General features: G+C 40.4%; 1 protein-coding gene across 5 annotated transcripts in view; it reads left to right on the forward strand.

The window, feature by feature from the left end:
- The window catches only part of LOC137348070 (progranulin-like), a 75,199-nt gene that overhangs the window by 18,863 nt on the left and 31,402 nt on the right, over nucleotides 1-24,934 (forward strand). The window contains exons 1-10 of one of the 5 annotated variants that reach the window (XM_068013223.1): nucleotides 256-342; nucleotides 4,886-5,009; nucleotides 6,581-6,682; nucleotides 7,179-7,318; nucleotides 13,278-13,415; nucleotides 15,785-15,934; nucleotides 16,248-16,478; nucleotides 18,565-18,646; nucleotides 20,911-21,020; nucleotides 21,723-21,870. In XM_068013223.1, the coding sequence (XP_067869324.1) occupies nucleotides 7,181-7,318; nucleotides 13,278-13,415; nucleotides 15,785-15,934; nucleotides 16,248-16,478; nucleotides 18,565-18,646; nucleotides 20,911-21,020; nucleotides 21,723-21,870 (997 nt within the window). In that variant the 5' untranslated portion in view covers nucleotides 256-342; nucleotides 4,886-5,009; nucleotides 6,581-6,682; nucleotides 7,179-7,180. Of the gene's footprint in view, nucleotides 1-247; nucleotides 343-4,885; nucleotides 5,010-6,580; nucleotides 6,683-7,178; nucleotides 7,319-13,277; nucleotides 13,416-15,784; nucleotides 15,935-16,247; nucleotides 16,479-18,564; nucleotides 18,647-20,910; nucleotides 21,021-21,722; nucleotides 21,871-24,934 lie in introns of those variants that run through there. The other 4 variants (XM_068013222.1, XM_068013224.1, XM_068013225.1 and 1 more) reach the window with 4 other exon arrangements.

Raw genomic sequence — 24,934 nt, forward strand, 5'->3', positions numbered from 1 at the left:
AGTCTCTGCCTTGTGAACTGAGCTTCTAATGTGCCAGCAATCTCACTATATGCTGGTGTTGAAGAGGGGTGTGAGCTTTCTCTCTCTAATCTCTAGAGATTTCTGATGGGACTGGTTTCTGGCAATGTGTCAGGCCCAGATTAAAATGTTGTGGGCTGTGTTTTCCCTATGGGCTTTACGTAGAATGCTCTGTGGCAGAAAGCAAACTCTACTTGGGGCGGAGTTTTTGAGAACCTCACTGTCACTCCCACCTGGGTTTCTGAAAACTTGAATTCTAATTTTAGTTGGTAGCATGCTGAACAGAGACTTCAAGCTAGTTGAATCTTTACTGCAAAATCGTGGGTAAGGTACTTTGTTTGAAAGCTTAATTTCTGCATTGGGTTGGTTGGCTCCTCTTTAATACTGGAGTGACCCTGCTTCAGTCAGATATCTGCACTTGTAACTGCATGAAACAGCTAGACACGTAACAAGAACTTGTCCTTGTTTTGGCACTTGGCCTTGGAGGGAGTACAGTGTAGATTTGCCAGGATGATCTGAGCTCCAAAGGTTAAATTGCAAGGAGAGAGTGCACAAACCAGGATGGTATTCCCTGGTATTTAGAAAGTTAAGGGGTGATTTTATTCAAAGTTTTCGAGATATTAAGGGAAATTGCTAGGATAAGGAGGGAGAAACTATTTTTGCTCATGGGTGAGCCTAGTGTAGGAGGTGTGTCTTAAAAGCTAGAATCAAGATCTTTTGGGGATAAAGTTAGGAATTACTTCAACACTCAAAATGGTATTGCAAAATCTTCTGCAAACAGCAACTGATTCTAGATCAATTGTTATTTTTAAATGAGTGATAAATCTTTGTTAACCAAAAGTATTAAGGGATATGAAGTTCGGTCAGAGATCAGCCATGATCTTATTGAATGGTCAAACAGGCTCGAGGGGCTAAATGGCCTACTTTTGTTCTTGTGTGTTAACAGTAACTTCTGATTATTAAAACAATCCAGTTATGCAGTCAGGATTGTTTGATGGGTGATCTTGTTTTTGTTAATCGTTTCATGATGGATGACTATTTTCATTGTAAACTAGGATTTCTCAGAAGCAAACAATTGACTTTTGCCTGAGGTCTTAAAGTTTCGCCAGCCATGTTTTAGGTCTTTGTACTGTTTAATGTATCCTGAACTGCATATATTTGAGAACTATCGTAAATATGATCAATTGTCAAATTGGTGCTTTTTATTTTTGGAATATATAGGAACATAGGAAATAGGAGAAATTTAAAAAAACTGGTTGTTGCTTATTGGGTTCAAGATGTTTTGTAATTATGGTTGACTTTATTAATTAGTTTTGGATTGCCTGCATTCATGGCATGTTAGGGACAAAGCATGTCTATGTAGCCCAAGAGAGGTGAGTATGTCCAGGGCCAAGAGCCTCCCCAACCTGAGGAGACAGACTTCCTAGTGAATGTAAATTTCATGCACCAGGACATTCAATAGCATGCAAGGCTAACCGGTCAAGTGCTGGAAAATGGGATTAGAATAGATATGCTTGATGGCTGGCGTGGACGTGGTGGGCCGAAGGGCCTGTTTCTGTGCTGTATAACTCTGACTCTATACAACATCCTAGAGAATCACAGCAAAATAGAACTGGTTCATCAGACTGATGCAGGACCAGAGACCATGTTAGACCAAAAATTCTATCCTGAAGTAGAATCCGAGCCATCAGATCATTGTATTACAGGGCAGATTATTGGTTCAAAAAAGGTTCTTGAAGCAGAATGTTGATTATTTTAAAAGGGGGTTGGAGGTAGCATTGTGTGTGCTGTTGACCCAGGAAAGTGAGGAGAGTGACATAATTGATTTTGTTGTAGTCAACAAAGCTAGTTTCTCAGCTGGGGAATGTTTAGACTCGCTCAATAGCTATTGGCTGGACGTAGGCTGCAGTTTTGTAGCTAAACTTGTACATGTTTTTGTGCAAACTCAGCCGCCTCTGCAGCATGTACACCAGGTAAACAGGCAATAAGTCAGTTTAAAGAGCACCCTTATTCTGCAACTTCTAATAGTCAGTGGAAGCACATCAAGATAAAAGTACATATAAGATAATATATTTGAATTTTTTTTTTAAAGACACATTGGCAGCTTCTTAGGATAAGGCTACACAATGCTGTATAGATTTTTGAAAGTAAATGACCTGATTATCAGTGATCAACATCCTGGGACTCCTAATAGTGTTTGAGAATAGTGTCCAGTGCCATGAGCAGATCAAAGTCTATTGGCAGTACTTGCTAAGCACTAAAATCCAAAAATACTCCTTGTTTACTGCACCTTCAGGTTTGTTTCAGTTTATGATTATGCTTTTGAAATGAAGATACATTGACCACATTCCAGAAACTGAATCTGCCCTGACAGGACCAGAAGATTTAGTAGTAACATGTTAAAAATGCCCTGTACACTTCATGGGTGTGTTGACCCAGTTACAGGTAGGATTAACTGCCAAGACTTAAAAAAAAAAAGTACTGTTGTGATGGGAGTTCATAAATGTGGGGTGAGCAGAAATAGGTACTATTGACCAGTGGCCCAAAACCAAGACTGAGTGACAGATCCATTCTCTTGTGGAGAGTCCATGCTCTCGTCTGTTAACATTTCATCTATAAGCGATATCTAAATCTAGTGGTCTATCATAGAAAGAAAAACTTGCATTTATATAGTGCCTTTTAGGACCTGGAGCCATTCCAAAGCACTTTATAGAGTCAACAAAATCCTTTTGAAGTGAAGCTACTGTTGTAATGAAGCTGTGAAGGCCTTTAATATAAGAACATAAAAACTAGGAGTAGGCAATTCAACCCCTCAAGCCTGCTGCGCCATTCAATACAATCATGGCTGATCTCATCTAGGCCTCAACTCCACGTTCCTGCTCGTTCTCCATAACCCTTCAACCCTTTGAGTAAATTTAAGGAGGAAATAGACAGATTTTTAATTAATGTCCTGGCATCCACCGCACTCTGGGGTAGTGAATTCCACAGACTCACGACCCTTTGAGAGAAGTAATTTCTCCTCATCTCTGTTTTAAATCTGCTACCCCTTATCCTAAACCTATGACCTCTTGTTCTAGATTGCATCACCAGAGGAACCATCCTCTCTACGTCTACTTTGTCAATCCCCTTAATCATCATATATACCTCAATTAGATCTCCTCTCATTCTTCTAAACTCTAGCCTGAACTGATCAATCTCTCTTCATAAGACAAACCCCTCATCTCTGGAATCAATCTAGTGAACCTTCTCTGAACTGTCTCCAATGCAACTACATCCCTCCTCAAACAAGGGGACCAAAACTGTACGCAGTATTCCAGTTGCGGTCTCACTAAGGCCTTGTTCTCTTTTGCCTCACCTCTGCTTTATTTGCTTTAAAACTATAACATTTCTAACCTTTTGCCAGTTCTGATCAAAGGGCACTGACCTGAAACGTTAACTCTGCTTCTCTCTCCACAGATGCTGCCAGACCTGCTGAGTATTTCCAGCACGTTTTGTTTTTATTTCAGATTTCCAGCATCTGCAGTATTTTGCTTTCATTCTGTTGGAGAAGTATTTAGTTTATGATCCTAATTTCTGTATTGCTTCCTTTTTTAATTCTTTCATTGGATGTGAGCATCGCTGGCAAGGCCACCATTTGTTGCCCATCCCTAAATGCCTTTTGAGAAGCATCGAAGCTGCAATGTCAGTTTAACATGGTTTGATTTTTCTCTTGGATGAGCTGATAATACAACTACTGTCACTGAGATCAGCAAACTTAAAAATAAACCAAAGCCATGGACAGACTGGTAAAATGGGAGGTTTATGCCAGGTGAAATTTAATACAGAGAAGTGCGAAGTGGTGCATTTGGAAGGAAAAATGAGGACAGGCAATGAAAGCTAAATGGTACAATATTAAAGGAGGAATAGGAACAGGGGACCTGAGGTTCATGTATGCAAATCTTTGAAGGTGGTGGGACAAGTTGGTGCAGCTTATTTTTTAAAAAAGCATATGGGATCCATGGCTTTAGAAATAGAGGCCTCTGAGTAGAGTACAAAACAAAGTACTGGTTAAGCTGTAAATCACTGGTTAGGCCTCAGCTGAAATATTGTGCACAGTTCTGGGCACCACGCTTTAGGGTGGATATTAAGGCCTTGGAGAAGTGCAGCGGAGAACACTAGAATGGTGTTGAGGAAGAGGGACTTCAGTTATGTGGAGAAACTGGGATTATTCTCAGAACAAAAAAAGTTGAGTTTTCATAGAAATGTTCAAAATTATGAGTGGTTTTGATGGAGTAAACAGGAAGAAACTGAGTGGCAGGGATATCAGTAACCAGAGGAGACAGATTTAAACTAATTAACAAAAAGAACTGGGGGTGGTGGTGTGGGGAGATGAGAGATTTTTTATGCAGTGAGTCATGATCTGGAATGCACTTCCTGAAAGGGTGGTGGAACTAGATTCAGTAGTAACTTTCAAAAGGGAACTGGATATAAACTTGAAGAAAAGAAAACTCAGGTCTATGGAAAACAGCAGGGGAGTGGTACTAATTGTGTGCCTCTCTGAAAGATCCAGCACAAGCGTAAAAGGCTTAATGACCTCCAATGCTATATGATTCAAACCTGAATCTGCCTTGGTCTGTTTGGCTCAGCTACTCACTAAGCATAGGGGAGCCACCTATGAATTCTTGTGTTGTGTCAACTTCAGTTTTGTGTGTTTACTGTGGTTTCTGCTCCATTACCTCCTACTTCCATCATGTGCAGATGCAGTTACTATCAGTATCCACTTCAAATGTCTATACACCCCACAACTGTTCTTGTACCTGAACTTTAAACTAAACATGAGGACCTGGAAATGTGCTCACTGTTTAAGATCTGTAACTTGTATTGCTAGGTCTCTCTGAACTGGATAAAAAGACAAACGTAGTATAAATGATCATCATGCATTTTGATCAGCTTGGCCAGATGTCACCTTAATAGCTTGTTACAGCCCAGCTTGTCAGCGGATATACATGCATGTAAGCCAAATTTTTCTTCACCGTATAATGTGCCACATGTCAGTGTTTAGTTTCCATAAAGGAAATATAAAAGCAAAGCAAAAAAAAAATCCTATTATTTCTGTAGTCAGTGCAGAACAATGTTAGCTGTTACGTTTTACTAAGTTTTAAAGTGTCATTTTTCAGTCGCCTAAGTTCTGGGAGAAGGTGCCATTTGACACATTAACATAGCTTTCCTCTTTAGATACTGCTCATTTCCAAAAAAAAAGCTGGTTGCCTTTTTTGGGGGGGGGGAAAGGTGACAGTTTGAAAAACATTGTTTACTGTTGGCACCTTTTACTTAGTAGAGACTCTGCTTTCTGTCAGTGAATTCCAATGGCAGGAAATCCAACTAATGCTGTACACAAAGAACTTGTCCTGTGTGCTTGCTGCTGTTTCTTTATCACACATTAAAATCATTTTACTTCATTACGTTAGTCTTCAACTTTTTTTAATAAAGAAATTCTATCTCTTTTTGCCAGTTGGTTCTACACCTCCAGCATCTCCATCCTCCCCTCCGATTCCTGTGGCCATTTTTCATATAGGAGCTTGAATGGCAGTTCGAGAGTGAAAAGTTATCACAGCTGAGCTTGAACCATCTCTCAGCCAATGCCCACATTTGGGTATTTCCCAACAAGGGGTCACTGGACAGTGGGAATCCTAGCTTCTCTTCTCTCGTATCTCCGCCCCATCCTAATCGAGGGTCGGTGAGACAAGCTATAGCATGCCACCCATCACCACTGCTGAGTTCACCTATTTCAACAGATTATTGATTGAATGTGGGATCTTCCTGTTTTGTGTGGCTCAGCTGGTCAGTAGTTCACCTCAGAGTCATGGGGGGGGGGCCCTTTTGTTTATTTTCTTTAACTTTAACTTTCCTGTTTCTTTGACTTTACAGATGTAGGCTGTGTTCATTTCTTGCTATTACATTGGGAGTTCAGTGACGATGTACAATAATTAAGCAAAAGGCTAGATTCTTATTAACCAGGGTATACCTAAGATTGAATGAGGGTCCATAGGGTTGGTTAAAGTCTCAGTTGGACACTATTGGTTGCATGATTTGATATTTATAATGAGAAGTCCGAGACTAATTGAGAAGGCTTTTAAATCTATTTGCCATCATACTACCTGTGCGCTGGTCGTTGAGTGAAGATGCTCATTTAAATTGGACAAATACATACTGTTGCAGGCTACATTCTTGCATTGTACTGGCCATTGGGGAAACCGTGTCCAGCGCTGAACATCCTGTTGTCAGGCAACCTGCCCCCACCTGCCAAGACTGAGGCACACATTATTTCGTCACATGAACATTAAAACTTAAAATCGCAAGCCCCTGACTGGAAAGACATTTGCATAGTACCAGACAGTTTTGGAACAAGGGGACCCAGTCATTGCTTCCCCAATACACAGAAGAAGTGGTTAGACCAGTTTTAATCACATGACTGGCTGGCTGTTGGTTTTTTGAATTTTGAACTTGCCGCAGAGTGTTTGAAACTCAGAAAGCTGCTTTCTCCTGGACTAAGAACACCTCCCTCCTGTCTGCTCTCATCTAGCTCTCACCAGCTTCGGAAGCCATTGAAGACCTAGGAACACCAGGAGAGAAAAGTCTCCTACAGTGAACAAGTTTTAAGAAGAATACTGGGCCCCAACGAAAAGTAAGAGCTGTCTACAGTGAAGGACTCTACAGCGAGCTGGAACCACAGGAACAGTAACAAGAAACCCTCTTTAGAAACTGCCTCAAGCCTCTCCATTTTATTTTTCTTCTCTTTTCTGTTCCTATTTGCATGTGTGTATCGCGTGCGCATGCTAGCGTGGGCGTGTCATATATCTGTAGGCGTTAACCATATTAGAGGTTATTTTAAGGTTTAATAAATTTCACCTTTCTTCTTTAAACCTACGAAGGTCTGTTTATGCTCATTTCTTTGCCTTATAATTGGAAAGCTATGAACAAGGATTCACAAAGGGGGAGCTCAAAACACAGCATGTTTACAATTAAATATTAAGACCAGGTGAAGATAGTACAGACTCTAGACACCTTTCTCACCTGGTCGTAACATGTTTACACAGAAGCAGTTAGCACAACTGGCGTTTGTTAATGTGCCTTTACTTTCTACCCACTCAAGTGATGTGCTACTCTTTTCTTGATTTCAGACATGATTCAAAAATTTGTGGCCTTGTGGCTGGCCGCTGGCCTGGCTTCAGCTCTCAAATGTCCGGATGGGTCAGTTTGCTCAGATGAAGCCACCTGCTGTAAGGTTGATGGAGGATATTCCTGCTGTCCTCTACCTGAGGTATGTTGCACACAGTTACATTTAAGCAAATCATTGGTCATGATCCTTGGGGTTTGTACCCTTCTCTGAATTTGTATTTTGTGTTTTCTGTTTTTGCATAGTTATTTTTGTTTTGCCCCAGTACCACTTGTCGTGTTCTGCCATTGAGTACATTCCATTTATCCAACTGTCTCTTGCCTCTTGAACAATAACCAATTAGCAACCCATATTACAAGCTTACCTCTAGTTCCCTGCACTTTTATTTTTGCTGCTAATATCTTGTGCAGAACGTTATCAAATGCTTTTGGAAATCCATATAGACAACATCCATAGACGCTCCCCTAAACACCAGGTCAGTAACCTCAGCAAATTCAATTAGCATAGTTAAACCTGACCTACCCTTCACAAATCCATGCTCTTTGGTCATCTTTTATTTGTCCAAGTGCTCAACCACTCTCTGTACCTGATTGATAGATTCTAGTGACCTCCCCACAACTGTTATTAAACTGTTGGGTCTGTAGTTTGCTGGGTTCTCTCTCTCCCTTTTTCCTTAAGTAATGGAGTAACATTTGTAATTTTCCAATCCAAAGGCACAATCCCAGAATCTGGACTGTTTTGGGAAAATTATGACTGATGCACCTATAACTTCCTCACCTATTTCTTATAATGCCCTTGAATGGAAAGCATCAGATCCTGGAGACTTGTATATCTTAAGTCCCATTATTTCCTTCATTACCATTTTTTCAAAACTTGCTTGAAATACATTCCACCTCTTGACTTATTGTTAGATTCCCTTGTACACCGGATATTTTTGTCTTTTCCTTTATAGTGAAAACGCAGGCTAGCTATTCACTTAACAAATCTGTAATTTCCTAATCTAGCAACCTATTTCTAAGAGGAAAAGATTATTATTCCATCTAGCACAATTATCTCCTTTCCTGTGAAATATCTTTCATTATAACAATTAATAACCACAGATCCCTCTAGCTGTTAGGCATTTACCTCTTCCCTTTTTCAATCTCCCTTAAAGTTTGTTACATCAGAAGTTTGTTTGCCTATTTCCCTTTTTTCGAAATAAATTTCTACCTCAGTTGGCTGTTAATCTTTCCCTATCTTGAATGATCTACTACTTCCAATTAAACTTGCATTTTTCTGAGTCCTGACACCAAATAGTTTTTATCTTTAGCTTAATGTATTCACATTCCATACATCTTTCCATTAGCCCTATTCAAATTAAACAAAACCTTCCTCGAGAATAGATGAATAATATAATTTCTTAGTCACTAAAGGGAATGGAGAAAGTCAGTACCAGTGTAAAACATGATCTTCCAGTCTTCTACTGCAGCTCACATTTTATTTACTCCTTAGTAACAGATGACAAATGGACCTGAGTCTCGGAAAATCTGGCAGAGGTTGCTCTCATCCAGCAAATTGATCAAAGGCCCTTTTTTGTTAACATTTTATACACCATGCTGTAGTTTTTCAGATCCAGACTAAATATTGAAGTTTGCCTTAAAAGCAATACCTCTCTTCCATCGGCAGAATAACCTAAATAATTGGACAATTATGTTACACTTGTATTTGTAGGTTTCCCGTTAAAAATGAGTACCTTCCTTTCAAGTGCATTTGCTCATTTTTTTAATCCACAAGTCTACTAATATTAGCACTATTGCCTCTTTGTGTGGAGACCGCTTTTTTTGATTTGAGATCAGGGAAAAACATGGAAAGGCGTGAATTAAGGTAACCTTCCCTTTCTTAAAGATGACTTACTGACGAATTTGTGTATAATCTCTAACTGTATTCACTAGGGACCCAAGGGAACTGGGGTCAGATCTGCAGCTTAGTGTTTTAAGGATATACGTAACATATCCAATTTTCCTGTAGCCTCGGAGACATAGTTTCCAGAAAACTACCACGCTCTCTGCCATCCGCTAACTGGGTAGCAGCTACGTTGTAAAGCTTCGGTGAGCGCCGGTGAAGCTTAAAGCCTAGTTTGGGTCTGGCTCCTGAAGCAAAAGAGCTGCCTTTTAGTACACAGTACTTTGTGCCAGAGAATGCTTTTTTTCCCCCCAAATGAACATCTTTCCAGGCAAGGACAACAGAAAAGAGGATGACTCACTGCTGAGAAATCTGCCAGTGGGGGAACCATATCTGATGGCTTTTAAGACAATTGGACAGTCCGTTTTTAGGGTGAAAGACTCCATAGACCGCATCCTTCACACGAAGGATTCACGGGTGATACTTCATTTTAGAAGGTTAGGGAGCTCAAACTGAGAAAATTTGGGTACACCCACAGTGCTGTTGTGGGGGGGGTGGGTAGGGAGGGTGTTCTCAATTTTGACCCAGTGACAAGGAACTCCTGTTCCTATGTGCAATGTGTCTATTGGCCAGAAAGCTCAAGGGTTTGATTCCTACTAAAACATTGTCTGAGTAGACCAAGAACATTAATTCGTATCCTGAAAAGTTTGAGCTGCTAACTTTCCCACAGATAGTATGCCTCGGGGCCTGGCAGGTTTTGAGTCTTAAGCGCACCCTTTCGGAGAGATATTGGAGAGCTACATAGAAGTTGTAGATTTAATGTAGAAGGACCCACCTAATGATAAAAGATTTTCTCATTTAGTCTCATATTGGTATGTTGAAGTTGCAATTAATGCTTTCTCTGGGAACATGTAACTCATTCACAACAACAAGGGAATTTCCAGAAGTAATTACATATCTCTTTGGAAAACTTGCAACCTTATCTCTGATTGTAGTGAATTACATGACAGACGGGAGGTACTCTTTCCTGTCTGTTTAAAAGGGCAGTGACCATCATCTGATCAGTCGGTGTCCTTGTGTTAAAACTATAGGTCAAACATATTTATAAATGAAAACAATGCAGAATTTTAAAACACAAAGCAAGGAAATAGCCATACAGTCCTTGACTGACTACGTAAATTGTTTAAAACTCAAAAATGTTGAATCTTTAGAAGTTCATTCCCAATAATTTATTGAGCTTAACCTCTGATACGCCATGTCCAGAGTGTCTCGTAGTTGCCTTCACTGGAAGCAAGTAAAGCAGGAACTGAAATTCTCTGAAATAAATCCCCACCTTTCCAGGACTTCCAAAAACAGGTTTGAACACGCAAGGTCAAAACATATATGCAGGTATTGGCAGATGTGTTATTGTGTAATCTGAGACACACAGTCTGGATCTCAAACCTGCTAAGGTCTGAAACAATCTAGACTAGACTGAGACATCCTTGATATTTCATCATCAAACATAATGGCCCACTTTTTCCTGTCAACATTACGGTGAGGCTGACTGCTTATTCATGTCCAAATCGCACAGCAACCTCAGGCAGATGCGCAATTAATTGTGAGAATCCAGAATTCCTTCTCTAAGATGCAACACTCCGCCATTAGCTTTGCAAAAATGGTATCTCACTGTCTGACTCACTATTCAAATGCATTGAATGCTATGGTGTCCTGTACTTGAATGGTAGATACCAAGTAAACTCATGACAGAAAGTTTGGGCTTGTCCATTTGAATTTAAGTACCCTTTTTAATGATGTGCTAAGTATTAATGCCAAACAACCTCTGGCACTAAAAGTTAACAAGTTTGGAGCCTGATTCCTTCCGCTTATAATTGTTTTTTTTAACTTTCTTTGTCTGCTCTCTCAATCCAATACTTTGTTTCATCTCTTTCTCTGTCTAATTTTACATTGAATTCACTTCCTGGTTCAGATGCTCTGCTTTTAATTTCACTATCATTAAATCTGGTTGATTAAGAAGACAGGATTGCTTGCCCTGATTACTTGGGTGTCCTGTAGAGGACACTGCCCTGTTTTGATTTCTATTTGCAACAACCTGCCAAGCAAAATATCATGGAGATTAAATAGGCAAGGACAAGTTTTTCTAAATGTAGTTGCCATTCCTTGACTTGTGACAGGAAATTTTCAGCCATTAGTTTCATTCCCTCGTCCCAGTCTGCAAAATTTCAGCAATCATCAAAGTGGTAATTTCTGATGCGGTTAATTTTTGAATATAATCATTGGGGAATTGGCTAGGTTTAGGAGTAGGTGATGCCTCCTCTTGAGCCTGTTCCCCTATTTAATTAGATCATGGCCGATCACATATCGTAACTCCACTTACCAACCTTGGTTCCATATCCCTTAAGGTCCTTGCCTAACAAAAATCTATCGGTCTCATCTTTGAAATTAATTAACCTAGGCTCGACAGCTTTTGGCGAGTTCCAGTATGCTTTGTGGAAAAGTGCTTCCTAACTTCAGCCATGAATGGTCTAGCTCTAATTTTTAAGGTTATCTCTCTCTAGTTCTGAACTCTCCACTGCACCATCACCACCACCCCCCTGCCCCCGAACCAGAGAAAATAGGTCAGATAGTCTCCTGTTGTTTTTTTCTCTTCTACTTAACATCAAGATAAGAGTCCTGTTTCGTGCATAGCTGACTGAAGTCAATTTTAAGTTCACATTCTGGTTATGTAAAGTAATAACAAAAATCATATGCTGCCGGGTTTTTTTTCTGTTTGAGGCATGACTGAGCCCTACTTGTGTGACATCTGTTCAGAAACTACTGACTAGCATCTACAGTAAGCCCTTAAGTGACTCCTCAGAGCTGCCTATCTTTATGCTGTAGTTCTTGAATTTACTAGACGGCCTGGGTTTCAATATCAAATTCTCAGATACAGTCAGTGCAGAATAATCACATATATATGGGGCTATCGAAATGTAGACCAGGGAAGATGTTTCAGACCACGATATTGTGGAGATTCTATTTGAAGAATGAAAACAGTCTAGCACTTTTTTGTTTCCTTGAATAACATGTTTCTGTATGACATCCCTTAGTTTCCTTGTACCAAGGTCAGTCATATGATTCAAACAGGGGCGTCTAGTCATCTCAGTAATCTCTCCCTGATGGCTAAAGCAAAACTGGTTCTCGGGTCTTTCTCCATCAGAGTATTTTTGCATGCAAGATTTGCTGCTGCTTAGGTATGGTACAGCACTTCCCAGATCCTTAATTTGACGACCTGAGAGGACTCGCCTAACCAAACAGACATACAGTGGTGCATACCTTTAACATTGTGATCATAAAAGAGCTTAAATGCTAAATAAAAATGGCTGGTTCACTGATGCCAGGATCTTGACTGTAATTAGGTGCAATATTCTAACTTAGCTGATGGGCACATAGCACATTGCTCACCTTACTCTGTTCATAGGGCATCTGTTTTGGTTAGTTGACTTGAGGCAGGAACTTCAGTGGATGCACACCTAATTGTTCTTGAAAGGTGACTGAAGTTGTACTGTTTGGCGGGCATCTAATACCTCCTGCAGTTTTGAAGGTTATGTTAAGTTTACGTTGTAATTAACTGAACCTGTGGTGCTTAAATTGTACTCACTGTTCAAATGTTAGCTCGGTTGGTACAAAAGCTTAAACAGCACTTTGCAATTTAGAAGGCTCTTTTGTGCATCTAAATGCCCTCAATCATTAATGGCCTTCCCTCTGGTAGGAGCTAAAGTGCAACTCCGATTGAAGTCTTGCACATAAATAGCACATGGAAATTCATCTGACCCAAATGGTCCCATTGTGATGTAAATCTTTTTAAAGTGACAGTGCCCTCAGGGCTATCCAGATGGCTAATAGTGATCTACATATGGAATTTAAACTCCATTGAGAGGAATTATGGAAAGCCATACTTGCAATGTTTTCATATTGCTTTCCTGCAGCAACTAACTTAAATGAAATAAGCATTTCTGGTTTGGCTTGAGCTATTTATTGTTTAAGTATCTGAGATTGGATTTTAGTAATATTTAGGTATGCCCAAGTGAATATTCTATTTTGAACATCTGACTAATTTTATAATTGACTGGTTTAACATCGATTGAATTGTTGACTTTTTAAACAAGACAGTTTACATAGAAAAAGCTAAGCTGTTGTATTTTCCACTTGTAAATCTCTCAATGTTGTTTTTCTGCCACAGGCGGTTTGCTGTTCAGATTTGTTGCATTGCTGCCCTAAAGATACCATCTGTGATCTCGCCCATTCAACCTGTATTCAAGGTTTGAGTCGTGTGCCCTGGGTAAAGAAAATTCCAGCGATCCATACCAAGACTACCATGGTAACTCAGTGGTGGTTAAAACTGTTGGGTCCTCTGCTGTCATTTCAACATTAGAAATTTTAATGAATATTTCTCCGTCTACAAATGTGTATGTAATTAAGTTTTGAGCCTCCAGCAGTCTTTTCAAATATTGGGCAAGTATGTAGATGTCTGTAAAATGCTTTCATCCCCATTTTTTTTCCTGTTTTAGATTGAGATTATTTTTGACTTTCCGCATTAGCTTTTGGTTCTTTCCATTTTTAATCTTTGCATTCCTACTGCGATTACTGGTTTTGGGGTTATCTGACCACTTCTGAATGTGGTTCACATTATGGTACTGTTCTATTCATATTACAAAGTGCCAATTCTTCATGTACAAGAGTAGCTGATGAATATTGGCCACAATTTGACCATATATGACTGCCAAGCCTGATGGAAAGTCTACATGCAAATATTGCTGTGGTATATTATCGGCACTATGAAAGGCACAATTCAACATGGCGGCACCTCATCAGACCCCTTTCCTATCCTGAGTGGCGTGAAACAGGGCTGTGTTCTCGCACCCACACTTTTTGGGATTTTCTTCTCCCTGCTGCTTTCACATGCGTTCAAGTCTTCTGAAGAAGGAGTTTTCCTCCACACAAGATCTGGGGGCAGGTTGTTCAACCTTGCACGTCTAAGAGTGAAGTCCAAAGTACGGAAAGTCCTCATCAGGGAACTCCTCTTTGCTGACGATGCTGTTTTAACATCTCACACTGAAGAGTGCCTGCAGAGTCTCATCGACAGGTTTGCGGCTGCCTGCAATGAATTTGGCCTAACCATCAGCCTCAAGAAAACGAACATCATGGGGCAAGATGTCAGAAATGCTCCACCCATCAACATTGGCGACCACGCTCTGGAAGTGGTTCAAGAGTTCACCTACTTAGGCTCAACTATCACCAGTAACCTGTCTCTAGATAAAGAAATCAACAAGCGCATGGGAAAGGCTTCCACTGCTATGTCCAGACTGGCCAAGAGAGCGTGGGAAAATGGCGCACTGACACGGAACACAAAGGTCCGAGTATATCAAGCCTGTGTCCTCAGTACCTTGCTCTATGGCAGCGAGGCCTGGACAACGTATGCCAGCCAAGAGCGACATCTCAATTCATTCCATCTTCGCTGCCTCCGGAGAATACTTGGCATCAGGTGGCAGGACCGTATCTCCAACACAGAAGTCCTCGAGGCGGCCAACATCCCCAGCTTATACACACTACTGAGTCAGCGGTGCTTGAGATGGCTTGGCCATGTGAGCCGCATGGAAGATGGCAGGATCCCCAAAGACACATTGTACAGCGAGCTCGCCACTGGTATCAGACCCACCGGCCGTCCATGTCTCCGCTTCAAAGACGTCTGCAAACGCGACATGAAATCCTGTGACATTGATCACAAGTTGTGGGATTCAGTTGCCAGCGTTCGCCAGAGCTGGCGGGCAGCCATAAAGGCAAGGCTAAAGAGTGGCGAGTCGAAGAGACTTAGCAGTTGGCAGGAAAAAAGACAAAAGCGCAAGGGGAGAGCCAACTGTGTAACAGCCCCGGCAATCAAATTTTTCTGCAGCACCTGTGGAAGAGCCTGTCACTCTAGAATTGGCCTTTATAGCCACTCCAGACGCTGCTCCACAAACCACTGACCACCTCCAGGCGCTTACCCATTGTCTCTCAAGACAAGGAGGCCAAAGAGAATATTATGTAGTGTTTTGTAGCAAGAAGATTGGCTGATACTTTCCTGTACTGTGTGGCTCTGTACTGCATGCTGCCATTGGTCGATCTCTCTATTTTAACATTGAGAACCAGTTTTCCAAATGCCAGATAGTTCTCGTTGTCATCTAGACTAATTAATAGTGAGCCAATTGCATATGCGGCTACACCATTTCTGTTTACGAGTGCCTGTGCAGTAGTAGGCTGCTTGTGTTGGGGGTAAGAAAGTAAGTATTGAAGCAAAGTCACCATGGCAGATTTTACTGTTTCAAATACTATTTTATGTAGGAACCAATCTTCTGCTGCAACAGATGTACTTTATAAAATTACTCTTTAATAAATCAGATTGATGTTTGGGTATGCTGTATCCATAGAGTTGTGGACAGAGATTTAGCCTCAGTGATAAAACTTCACTTCTGAAGATAGATGATGGAGCCTCATGACCAAGCTTAACTTGAAGCTTTAGCTGCCCTTTTATCTTGCTAAGCAAAACCAGCTACTATGCTAGGAAATGAAATCATTCTGTAAGTGGGTGGCCTGAGCGTAATAGTTTGTGTTGCTAGTAGACCATGACTAACTGGTAGCTGGTCGGTACAGTACCCAAAAATGGGAAATCAGTTCTATTGTAACTTTTCACACCTGTTTATCTGATTCTAGTGGGAAGAAGCAAAAGCTATCCCCCTGGTTCAAGCTGGAACACCCAATGCGGTGACTGAGAACATATGTCTGGATAATGCTGAATGTCCCCCTGAATACACTTGTATGCCTACATCTAAAGGTTTCTATGATTGTTGCCCACTCACTGAGGTATAGCAATTACTTTAGCATCAGCTTTCTTATGACTTGCTTTAATTGTATATAATACAATTGTATTTAATAAAAATATTAAACTGTTTACACCATATGATATCAAATTTAAAGAACTTCTCATAAGTAGCATAAGTTTATAGATAGCAAATAAATTAAACCTCGCAAAACTGTTCACCTTGGCGGATTTTATCCAAGGATTATGGAATCATTTTTCAATAATTCAGTACAAACCTTGCATTTTTCTCAGTTCATTGCTACTTACCATCAGAATGTTATAAAAACATCTCTTTTTATTGTTTTCTGGTCGCAGGCAACTATTTGCAAGGATTGGGAGCATTGCTGTCCAAAGGGGTACGAATGTGACCTGATCGAAGCCAAATGCAAAAGTACTGGAGTAAAGGAAGAAAAGTTGCCATTGGTTTCCGGTGTAGGAAACTTGCGTGCTGCTGAGAGTGAGCTTTGTGGGAACATGTCCTGCTCTGTAGGATACACTTGTTGCACATCTAAGGACTTTGGTTGGGGTTGCTGCCCTATGAAAGACGTAAGCCCTCCGTGACGTTATCATTTTATGGACTGTCTTTGTAAACTAGTGAAATGCTAATACAACTGTAAAGGACTGCCAAATAGTTAAAACTAAATATTGAGTCAAATCTTTTTGCCCTTTATCATCTTATTACCATATTGTTGCAATTTTTTTGTCTGCAATACAGATACTTCATATTCAGTAGCTCCAGGGAGTGATCTTAACACAACTTTATGACCGTTGACTCGACCTTATATCTACTTGCATAATTTAAACTACATATTTGTGACTTTTGCAAGTTTACTTTTTTATTCTGAGGCTGAACAAATGCTTGGCTAGGCAAGGCTTGATATGAATTGTGAAGCTGCTTTCTTCCACAGTGAGTGAACATACAGGGCAATCAGACCAACTTATCTTTGTGTAATGATACAAAAGAATATGCCATGCTTCCCCACAAAAGTAAGGTGACTTACTTGACTTCAGATGTCTTTTAACTGTTCCAGCATTTATGACTTAGCCTTTCTAAAGCTTCTGCATCTCTTTATTTCAAGAATCTGACTGCTAGCATGTGGCCCTCTGTTCAGTTCTTTTCTGTCTACACAGGAAATTGCAGCTTGTTTTCTGATCCTTTTTCTTTTATTCCCTCCCATACCCCTTACTAGGGTTGGTTAGAAGAGCTGCTACTCAAACCTACCTCAACCCTTCCATTTAAAACTAGGTTAATGCAGAGCTCAGCAGAAATGTGCATTCTATCCCTGTACATTGTGAATATTTGTTGGAGCTCCTGGAGTGTGATGATGATCATCATTTACCCTATTCTCAATTGACCTGTATAACAACGTCTGTGACTGGCTGCAATACACAAACTGCAAATGCCTGCAACCTGTGCAAATCCGCATTCTTTTTTAGAAGTGACACTTAAAAGTAACTCCTCCTGCCCCCACCCCTCCCATCCCCCAAATGCTTTCTGTAGAAAAATGGTCAAAAAAATCCCAAAAGATGACAGCTCATTATACTTCAGGGTGCAAGTGCAATTCTAAAAGTAGCACACTATTATTATTGGCATACTATATGCTCACAAGTATAATGGCACTCTGGTTTCTGTACAGCTTGAAGCAGAAATATAGTGGTACCCCAGGAATTCAAAGGGAACTAAAGTACACAGTTTGTGTGCTCTGCAAACAATTTAAATCTGCCTACCAGTGAGAGCCCAATGGACTGAGAAGGGGCTTTACTTGCCCAGTATTTGGGGCCATTTTTCTTTAATGCATTTTGATAGTCTTTTGGCTCCTGGGTAGCCTCCAGCTGTTACAGTGGTACCCTAGGCCTCAGCCTTTGTTGCCTTTAAAGGGCAACAGGAAACCCAACAAGCACTTAAACAATCGGTCACTACTGGCATTACAGCTGTATCTGTTTGAAGGACAAGATTTAAAGCCTGACAAAAGGATTTATTTTGTGATCGCCAGCTTGAAACAGCAGAAATGGTCCAGCCATTCCTTTTGCCTAGGGAACTGGAGTGTGTTCACTTGATTGTTAACACCATTATGAATCCTTGAGTACCAATTTTAAAAGAACTGCTGCTGAAAGCATGGCACGTACCCAGCAATAATAGTTGTACTATTTTAGTTAGGTTGCTGGAACTGTGCGATCAAAGTTCAAGATCACCTTAAAGGATCAACACTGCTAAAATTCCAGGCATTGGAAGAAACAACAATGAAGCAAAATATTTAAAATAACAAAGTCAAATCTAAAATTGGGCAAAATCAAAACACAAAATCTCTGCTTCCCACCATTCACAAGTTTTCTAGTTTGGTTCTGAAACTGGGAATACTGACTGTGCAGATCTCTATAGAGTAGATAGTTTAGCCATCGCATACTGAGAAAAGTCTGGGTAAAAGTTCAAAAGAGCTCTTGGTACAGCCCAAAATACGACCTCCTTCATGCCCATAACACAATGTGCCAGCACTAGACACTGGCCTCATTTGTTTGTTCCCTCAGGTTGACAGTTTTGGGTGGATTAAGATAATTTATTTTAGGTATTCGAGTCGTCTTAAACAATGCATACTTGCTGAAAATTTACCGCAAAGCTCCAATCTATTTGCAGGCTGTATGCTGTGAAGATGGTTCCTGCTGCCCAAAAAATTTCAAATGTGATGAAGCAAAAAAAACCTGCATCAAACCCATAGGTAAGCAGAATGCATCTTCAATGGTTATATGCCTGATCTGGCAAATACTTTCATCATTATGAATAATTGCTTTTTTTCCCCTCATTCTCTCCCCACCCCACTTTACCCTCCCTCAAAAACAGAAGGAGTAGTGCTTGTTACAAATACGTTTTTGTAGCTCCTTCCAAAATATTAAAATGGTAGGAGGTTAAGTTAATTTTGATTGGAAGAGTTTTAGACTTGTGCTTTAAATTTGAATCAGTATCACTTTATTAACTGTCTTTAAATTCACTGGTGAATACTGCATAATATTTTTATACTTCATGCAATCCTCCAAATATAGGAAGATCTGAGCTTCCTGTGTACATGTTGGGTTAACACAGATATAATTTACAAATAGTCATTTTGCTGGGTTCTTTCTTGCTCAGAGATTGGTGCTCAAATCTTCAATCACTGCTAAATTAGGAAATATAAGTAATTGAAGGTAAAAGGAAGCAGCAAGGGAATATTGATAAGACACTGAAATCAGCAAAAAAGTGGCAGATGGGATTCATTTGTCAGTAAGTGAAGTGGTATGTTTTGCCTTAAAGTAATTATACCTGAAAAGGGGAAAGTTGGATAATGTAGATGAGCAGAGGGGCTCCGGCTTATAAGATGTTAAAAGCAGCACTTAGAGTAATTAAGGTCATTTAAAAAAAATAAAAGTAATGTTGGGTTTTATGGCAGGAACTTTAGAACATAAAGTTGGAATGTAATGGTGAATTTAGTTTTAAAAAAACCTTAGCAACATCACAGTTGGAGTACTGTGTGAAGTTTTGAGCTCCACTATGGTTAGGATATTGAGACAATAAATTGGGTGCAATGCAGAATTGCCAAGATGCTGCCTGGTCTGAGGGAATTCAAACATGAAGAATTGGAAACATTGGGGGTATTATTAAGAGCAGAGGAAGTTGAGATGATTTGATAAAGGTGTTGAAAGTAATGAGATGGGACATAATAGATTGCTTCTGGTTATTGAGAGGTCTAAATTGTGACAATGTAAGATACAGGTAGCTTTTTTTTTTAGCTTGTGAGGCTTGGCGTGTATTTACTGGATCTAGTTAACATTTCAGAATTTGTTAGGTAAATGTTTGAAGGAAAGGGGGATAAAGGGTTATGGGAACAGGGTGGAAACATTGGATTAAGTCCACACTTGTGGAATTTAAGCACCAATGTGGTTTGGCTGAGTAGCCTTTTTCCATGTTTTTTGTTAACTATGCAAGTCAGAATTGTAGAGCTCGCAGTTTATATCATCTAGTCAGCAGATCATGAAGGGACGAAAGCTTGTGCAATATCTCAGCAAGCTGGTCATAGGATTTGCTAATCAAGTTTCTGCATCGCAACTATTGCAGAACTGATGAGTACTGCAAATTAGTTTCTCTGATCTGCCTCAATCCCAAAGACTGAAATGGCACAGCCATTGGGGTTGGTGACCAGTGTGTCACATCACATTATTTAATCATGTTTCTTTCCATGTGAGGGAAGGGAGAGAGGTAATCTGAGGTTTGGGTGGGGGGGGGAAGAATAATTTTTTTTTAAGGAAAGCTTGCTTCAGACAGGCAACTCTTGCTAAATGTGAGAGTTGAGTTATGAGAAGTTATAAAAGCTAGGACTGTTCTCCTTGGAACAGAAAAGGTTCAGAGATGACCTAATAGTTTTAAGAATAATAGGTTTTGATGGAGTACATAGAGGAAAAACTATTCCTTCTGGTGAGTGGGTCAATAATCAGCAGTCATAGATTTAAAATTATTAGCAAAGATCTGGACGTGAGATGAGGAATTTGTTTCCTTCCAAGTTGTTGGGATCTGAAATGTTCATTCCAAAAAGATGAAGGAAGTTGATTTCATAAGTAATTTTAAGAAGGAATTGGACAGGTACTTGAGGATGAGGAACTTAGCAGGATTATGGGGGAAAAAAAGCAGATATGTAGGAGTAGCATGACTGCTGTTTCAAAGAGCCAGCTCAGGCACGGCAGATCGAATGGCCTCCTTCTGTGCTGTAAAGTTTCTATGATAAAGAACCACACAGACTGGATTTTGTCTACATCCCTCTGTTATTTTATGATCACCACATCTGACACTTAGATGTCATTGAAACTAAAATCCTTCGTCTGTCTTCACGGGTTCACTTGGTTGCAAGTGACAACAATCCTGGCCATGCCCTGTGTCTTTTTGCATGGAAAACTGTTAAGTGTTAGTGCAAAATAACCTTGCTATAGAGATTGAAATAAGGCTTGTTGTTTACAGATGAGAATGTAAAAGCAATTATATGCCCAGATGGGGCATCCGAGTGCCCAGATGGTTCAACATGTTGTTTACTTGCGGATCAGCGGTGGGGATGCTGCCCTTTGCAAGAGGTATAGTTTGGCAATTAAATGTCATTGTATTCTAGCACTGGGGTTTGGCCATTTTAACTAAATGTTAGTATAGTAATTATGGTACTGTGCTAGCAATCCAGAGGTTGCAAGTTCAAACCACTTGATGAATTCTGAAGTTTAATTCTATAAATCTAGTAATTTGTGAACTAGCTATAGTTAAATCCCAACTAGTCAGGGAAGGGAATTTGCCATCTCTACAAAATCTGGCCTTCATGTGACTGTAGTTGACTCTTAATGCAAACAGTTGTCCTTCTCATTAAATGTGGCCTTTCTGGAACCACCCATGTCCCAAGAGAGGAAAAAGATTGAGAATTCTGAGAGGAAGAAATCTCAAGCGTGTTAGAAAATGTATTACAGCAATAAGGCTATTTGCTTTCTGGTTTGCTACTAACTTTTGAAATGGTTCTTTACTTGCTTTAGTTTCAATAATTCATAATAGGGAGAAAAGGCAAGGAGATAAGATTGTAATCTATAGTTTGTGCTGTAAATTCAGTGATGTGAAATGGGCATTTAGCATCTCAAATGGTAATGTTAAAGATGGTTGCCCCTGCAGGTTTTAGGTACAAAACTAATGATAGAATGGATTTTCAGATTCCTTTTTTGAACAGCAAATATTCAATACATGCTGACAACATAGAAAGAGTTCCTGAAATTGTTGTTTAATCACTCCTACTTGTATAGGCTGTGTGCTGTGGGGACCATCTGCACTGCTGCCCTTCTGAAACCAAGTGTGACCTGAAGCAGTCCAAGTGTGTGTCTAAGTATGGTATGATGGAAATGTGGAAAAAGTTTCCAGCTCATAGGAGATTTGCAATGAGGGATACTAAAGGTATTGTGAATTTTATTTTCTGTAACGGGGTAATCCACACTCTAATCTTGCAGCTCACCACCACCTTCTCAAGTGCAATTAGGAATGGGCAATAAATGCTGGCCTCGCCAGCGACACCCACATCCCATGAATGAATTTAAAAAAAAAAGGAATTGTCAACTAACTAATATAGGAGGTTGCCCCACACTGGGACCGAATAACTAACTCTGCTCATGCTGAGCACAGTGAAGAAACTGGAGGCTCCTTGGGATGAGAATTTAAAAATCAAAATTCTTCTGATCATTGCCTTGCTGTGTTTGTGCCACCTCACTTAATTAAAGACATATTGAGCTAAGGGAAGGTTAATCCATCTATTGAGTACGAAAGGTGTTATTTTTCCTTGGAGTTTGAAGTCAGTCCAGATACCAAAAAGACCCGCTCTTGACTTTTGAGACCCTCAAGTGAAATGAGCACTCTTACACTCCCATGATGTTAATATCTCAGAATGAATCGTAGCTTCATGGGTTCTGGGAAAATGCATGCCGATTCAAAATAAACTTTCTCTTTTCCCTCCCTTTCCCTCACATACTCTCAGCTAACATATATGCTGACTTGGACAGCTAGAATACCTGCTCATATTCTTCCTGGGAGATCATCACAGCCCATTTGCAATAATATGTTGAGTGTACCTCACTCTAGAGTTGTCTGACCCTATCCATCCCACTCTGGGGATGACCACTTCAGGAGCTGTGGTCAAAAAAGGACATTGCAACAGGGCGCTTCACGCCCCGATTCTGGACAGCGGCCCAAGAGACTACGGAGAATATGATGTGCCCCTGGATTCTTGCAGACTCAGTCTAGCTACTGTTGGGCTTACCCATCAAAGATCCCATCCCACTACAGCCCACAAGCCAATGCAGCTCTAGTCGCTAACAGCAAGGAGGTGCATTTCACTACCCTTCAACCACCCCTCCCCCGTCTTTCCCACAAACAATGATCATAGAATCTCAATTGTTACAACACAGAAGGATGCCATTTAGCCCATCATCTCTGCACCAGTTGTCCGAGTGAGCCATTCACTTCGTGCCATTTCCTTGCCTTCTCCCCATTACTCTGTACGTTCTTCCTTTTCAGATAACTATCTAATTTCCTTTTGAATGCCTCAATTGAACCTGTCTCCACCACACACTCAGGCAGTGCATTCCAGACCTTAACCACTTGCTGCGTGAAAGTGTTTCCTTATGTCGCCATTGCTTCTTTGGCCAATTACCTGTAAATCTGTGCCCTCTTCATCTTGATCCTTTTCACAAGTGGGAACCGCTCCTCCCTATGTACTCTGTCCAGACCCCTCATGATTTTGAACACCTCTATCAAATCTCCTATCAGCCTTTTCTTCTGCAGGGAAAATAGTCCCAACTTCTCCAGTCTATCTTGATAACTAAAGTTCCTCATTCCTGGAGCCATTCTTGTGAATCCTTTCTGTACTCTCTCCAATGCCTTCACATCTTTCCTTAAATGCGTGCCCAGAACTGGAAACAGTACTCCAGCTGAGGCCGAACTAGTGTCTTATACAAATTCAACATAACCTCCTTGCTCTTGTACTCTATGCCCCTGTTAATAAAGCCTAGCGTACTGTATGCTTTAATGACCACTTTCTCAATCTGTCCTACCACTTTCAGTGACTTATGCACATATAAGCTCAGGTCCCTCTGTTCATGCATCCCCTTTAGAGTTGTACCCTTTATTTTTATATTCCATGTTCTTCTTACCAAAATGAATCTCTTCACATTTCTCCGCCCATTCCTCTAGCTTGTCTATGTCCTTTTGAAGTTCTATACTATCCTTCTCGCAATTCACAATACTTCTAAGTTTTGTATCATCCACAAATTTTGCAATTGTGCCCTGTACACCAAGGTCTATGTCATATCTGTCTCAGGAAGAGGAAGCTCCCAACACTGACCCCTGGGGAACTCCACAACAAACCAGCCTCCAGCCCTAAAAACATCCATTAACCACTACACTCTCTTTCCCATCACTGAGCCAGTTCCGTATCCTTGTTGCTATCGTCCCTTTTATTCCATGAGCTATAACTTTGCTTATAAGTCTGTTGTGTGACACTGCATCAAATGCCTTTTGGAAGTCCATGTACACCACATTGTTACAAATGAGGCGGGAGTAATGCACTGTTAATTCAGTCTCATTACTCCACAGGTCATAGCATATTATTAAAGTTTTCCCACCTACTGTAGATTTAGCCAGAATAAAACAACCCAAACCTGGTATCTTTAAACAACAATGAATTAAGATTTTGTTTTTTAATAAATAGTTAAACAATACTGCGATAAATCTATGTCTAAGGACCTTATAACCTCTTATTCCTCCTAACCATGCATGCACACACACAGATTCAAAAACCAACTGTTAACCGGTTTTAAAAATGATGCTTAAAAATTAGAGCTCTTTCTTAAGAAATAAATAACTGGGTTGTATGTCCTGGTGATTTGCGTTCCCGGTTCGGTGAGGTGTCCCAGAGTCGAATAGACAGTTGCCACTCCAAGTCTGCAGAAGAATTTGACAAACAGTCTTTAATGGATAGGCGTTCAAAGCATTTCGGTTGCAGCAGGCTTCACACGGTTCTTTCGACAAGGAGTAGAGCAACAGGTCTATTTGGATTTTAAAATTGGTAGTCTTTCAGTAGAAACTTTACTGAGAATTTCAGAACTCCCAGAAACACAAAAAGGCAACTGAAAGTCATTTCTAAGGCAAAGACTTGAGAGATTTGAAGTAAAAAGGAGTTTGCTACCTCCAACAATACAAAGATTTCTCTTCTGGAGTTTTTTCCCCCCTCCAGGAGAAAAACAGCCTGTAGACCAAAGTAGATTTTTCTGCTGAGAGAGAGAGAGGGACAGCTCCTTCAGAGGAGCATACTTCACTGGTCTCCAGATCAAGCTGGTTCTAGCCAGTCTTTAAAAAAAAAAAGTCAACTAATTCAATACAGCAGGTGGCCTCGGAAACAGGCTTCTCTCAAAAGAACCAACCCTTGACCTTCTCTCCTTGCACGCTACCACCCCATCTCCAATTTCCC

Source organism: Heterodontus francisci, chromosome 33 (assembly GCF_036365525.1).
Source record: "Heterodontus francisci isolate sHetFra1 chromosome 33, sHetFra1.hap1, whole genome shotgun sequence".
NCBI lineage: Eukaryota > Metazoa > Chordata > Chondrichthyes > Heterodontiformes > Heterodontidae > Heterodontus > Heterodontus francisci.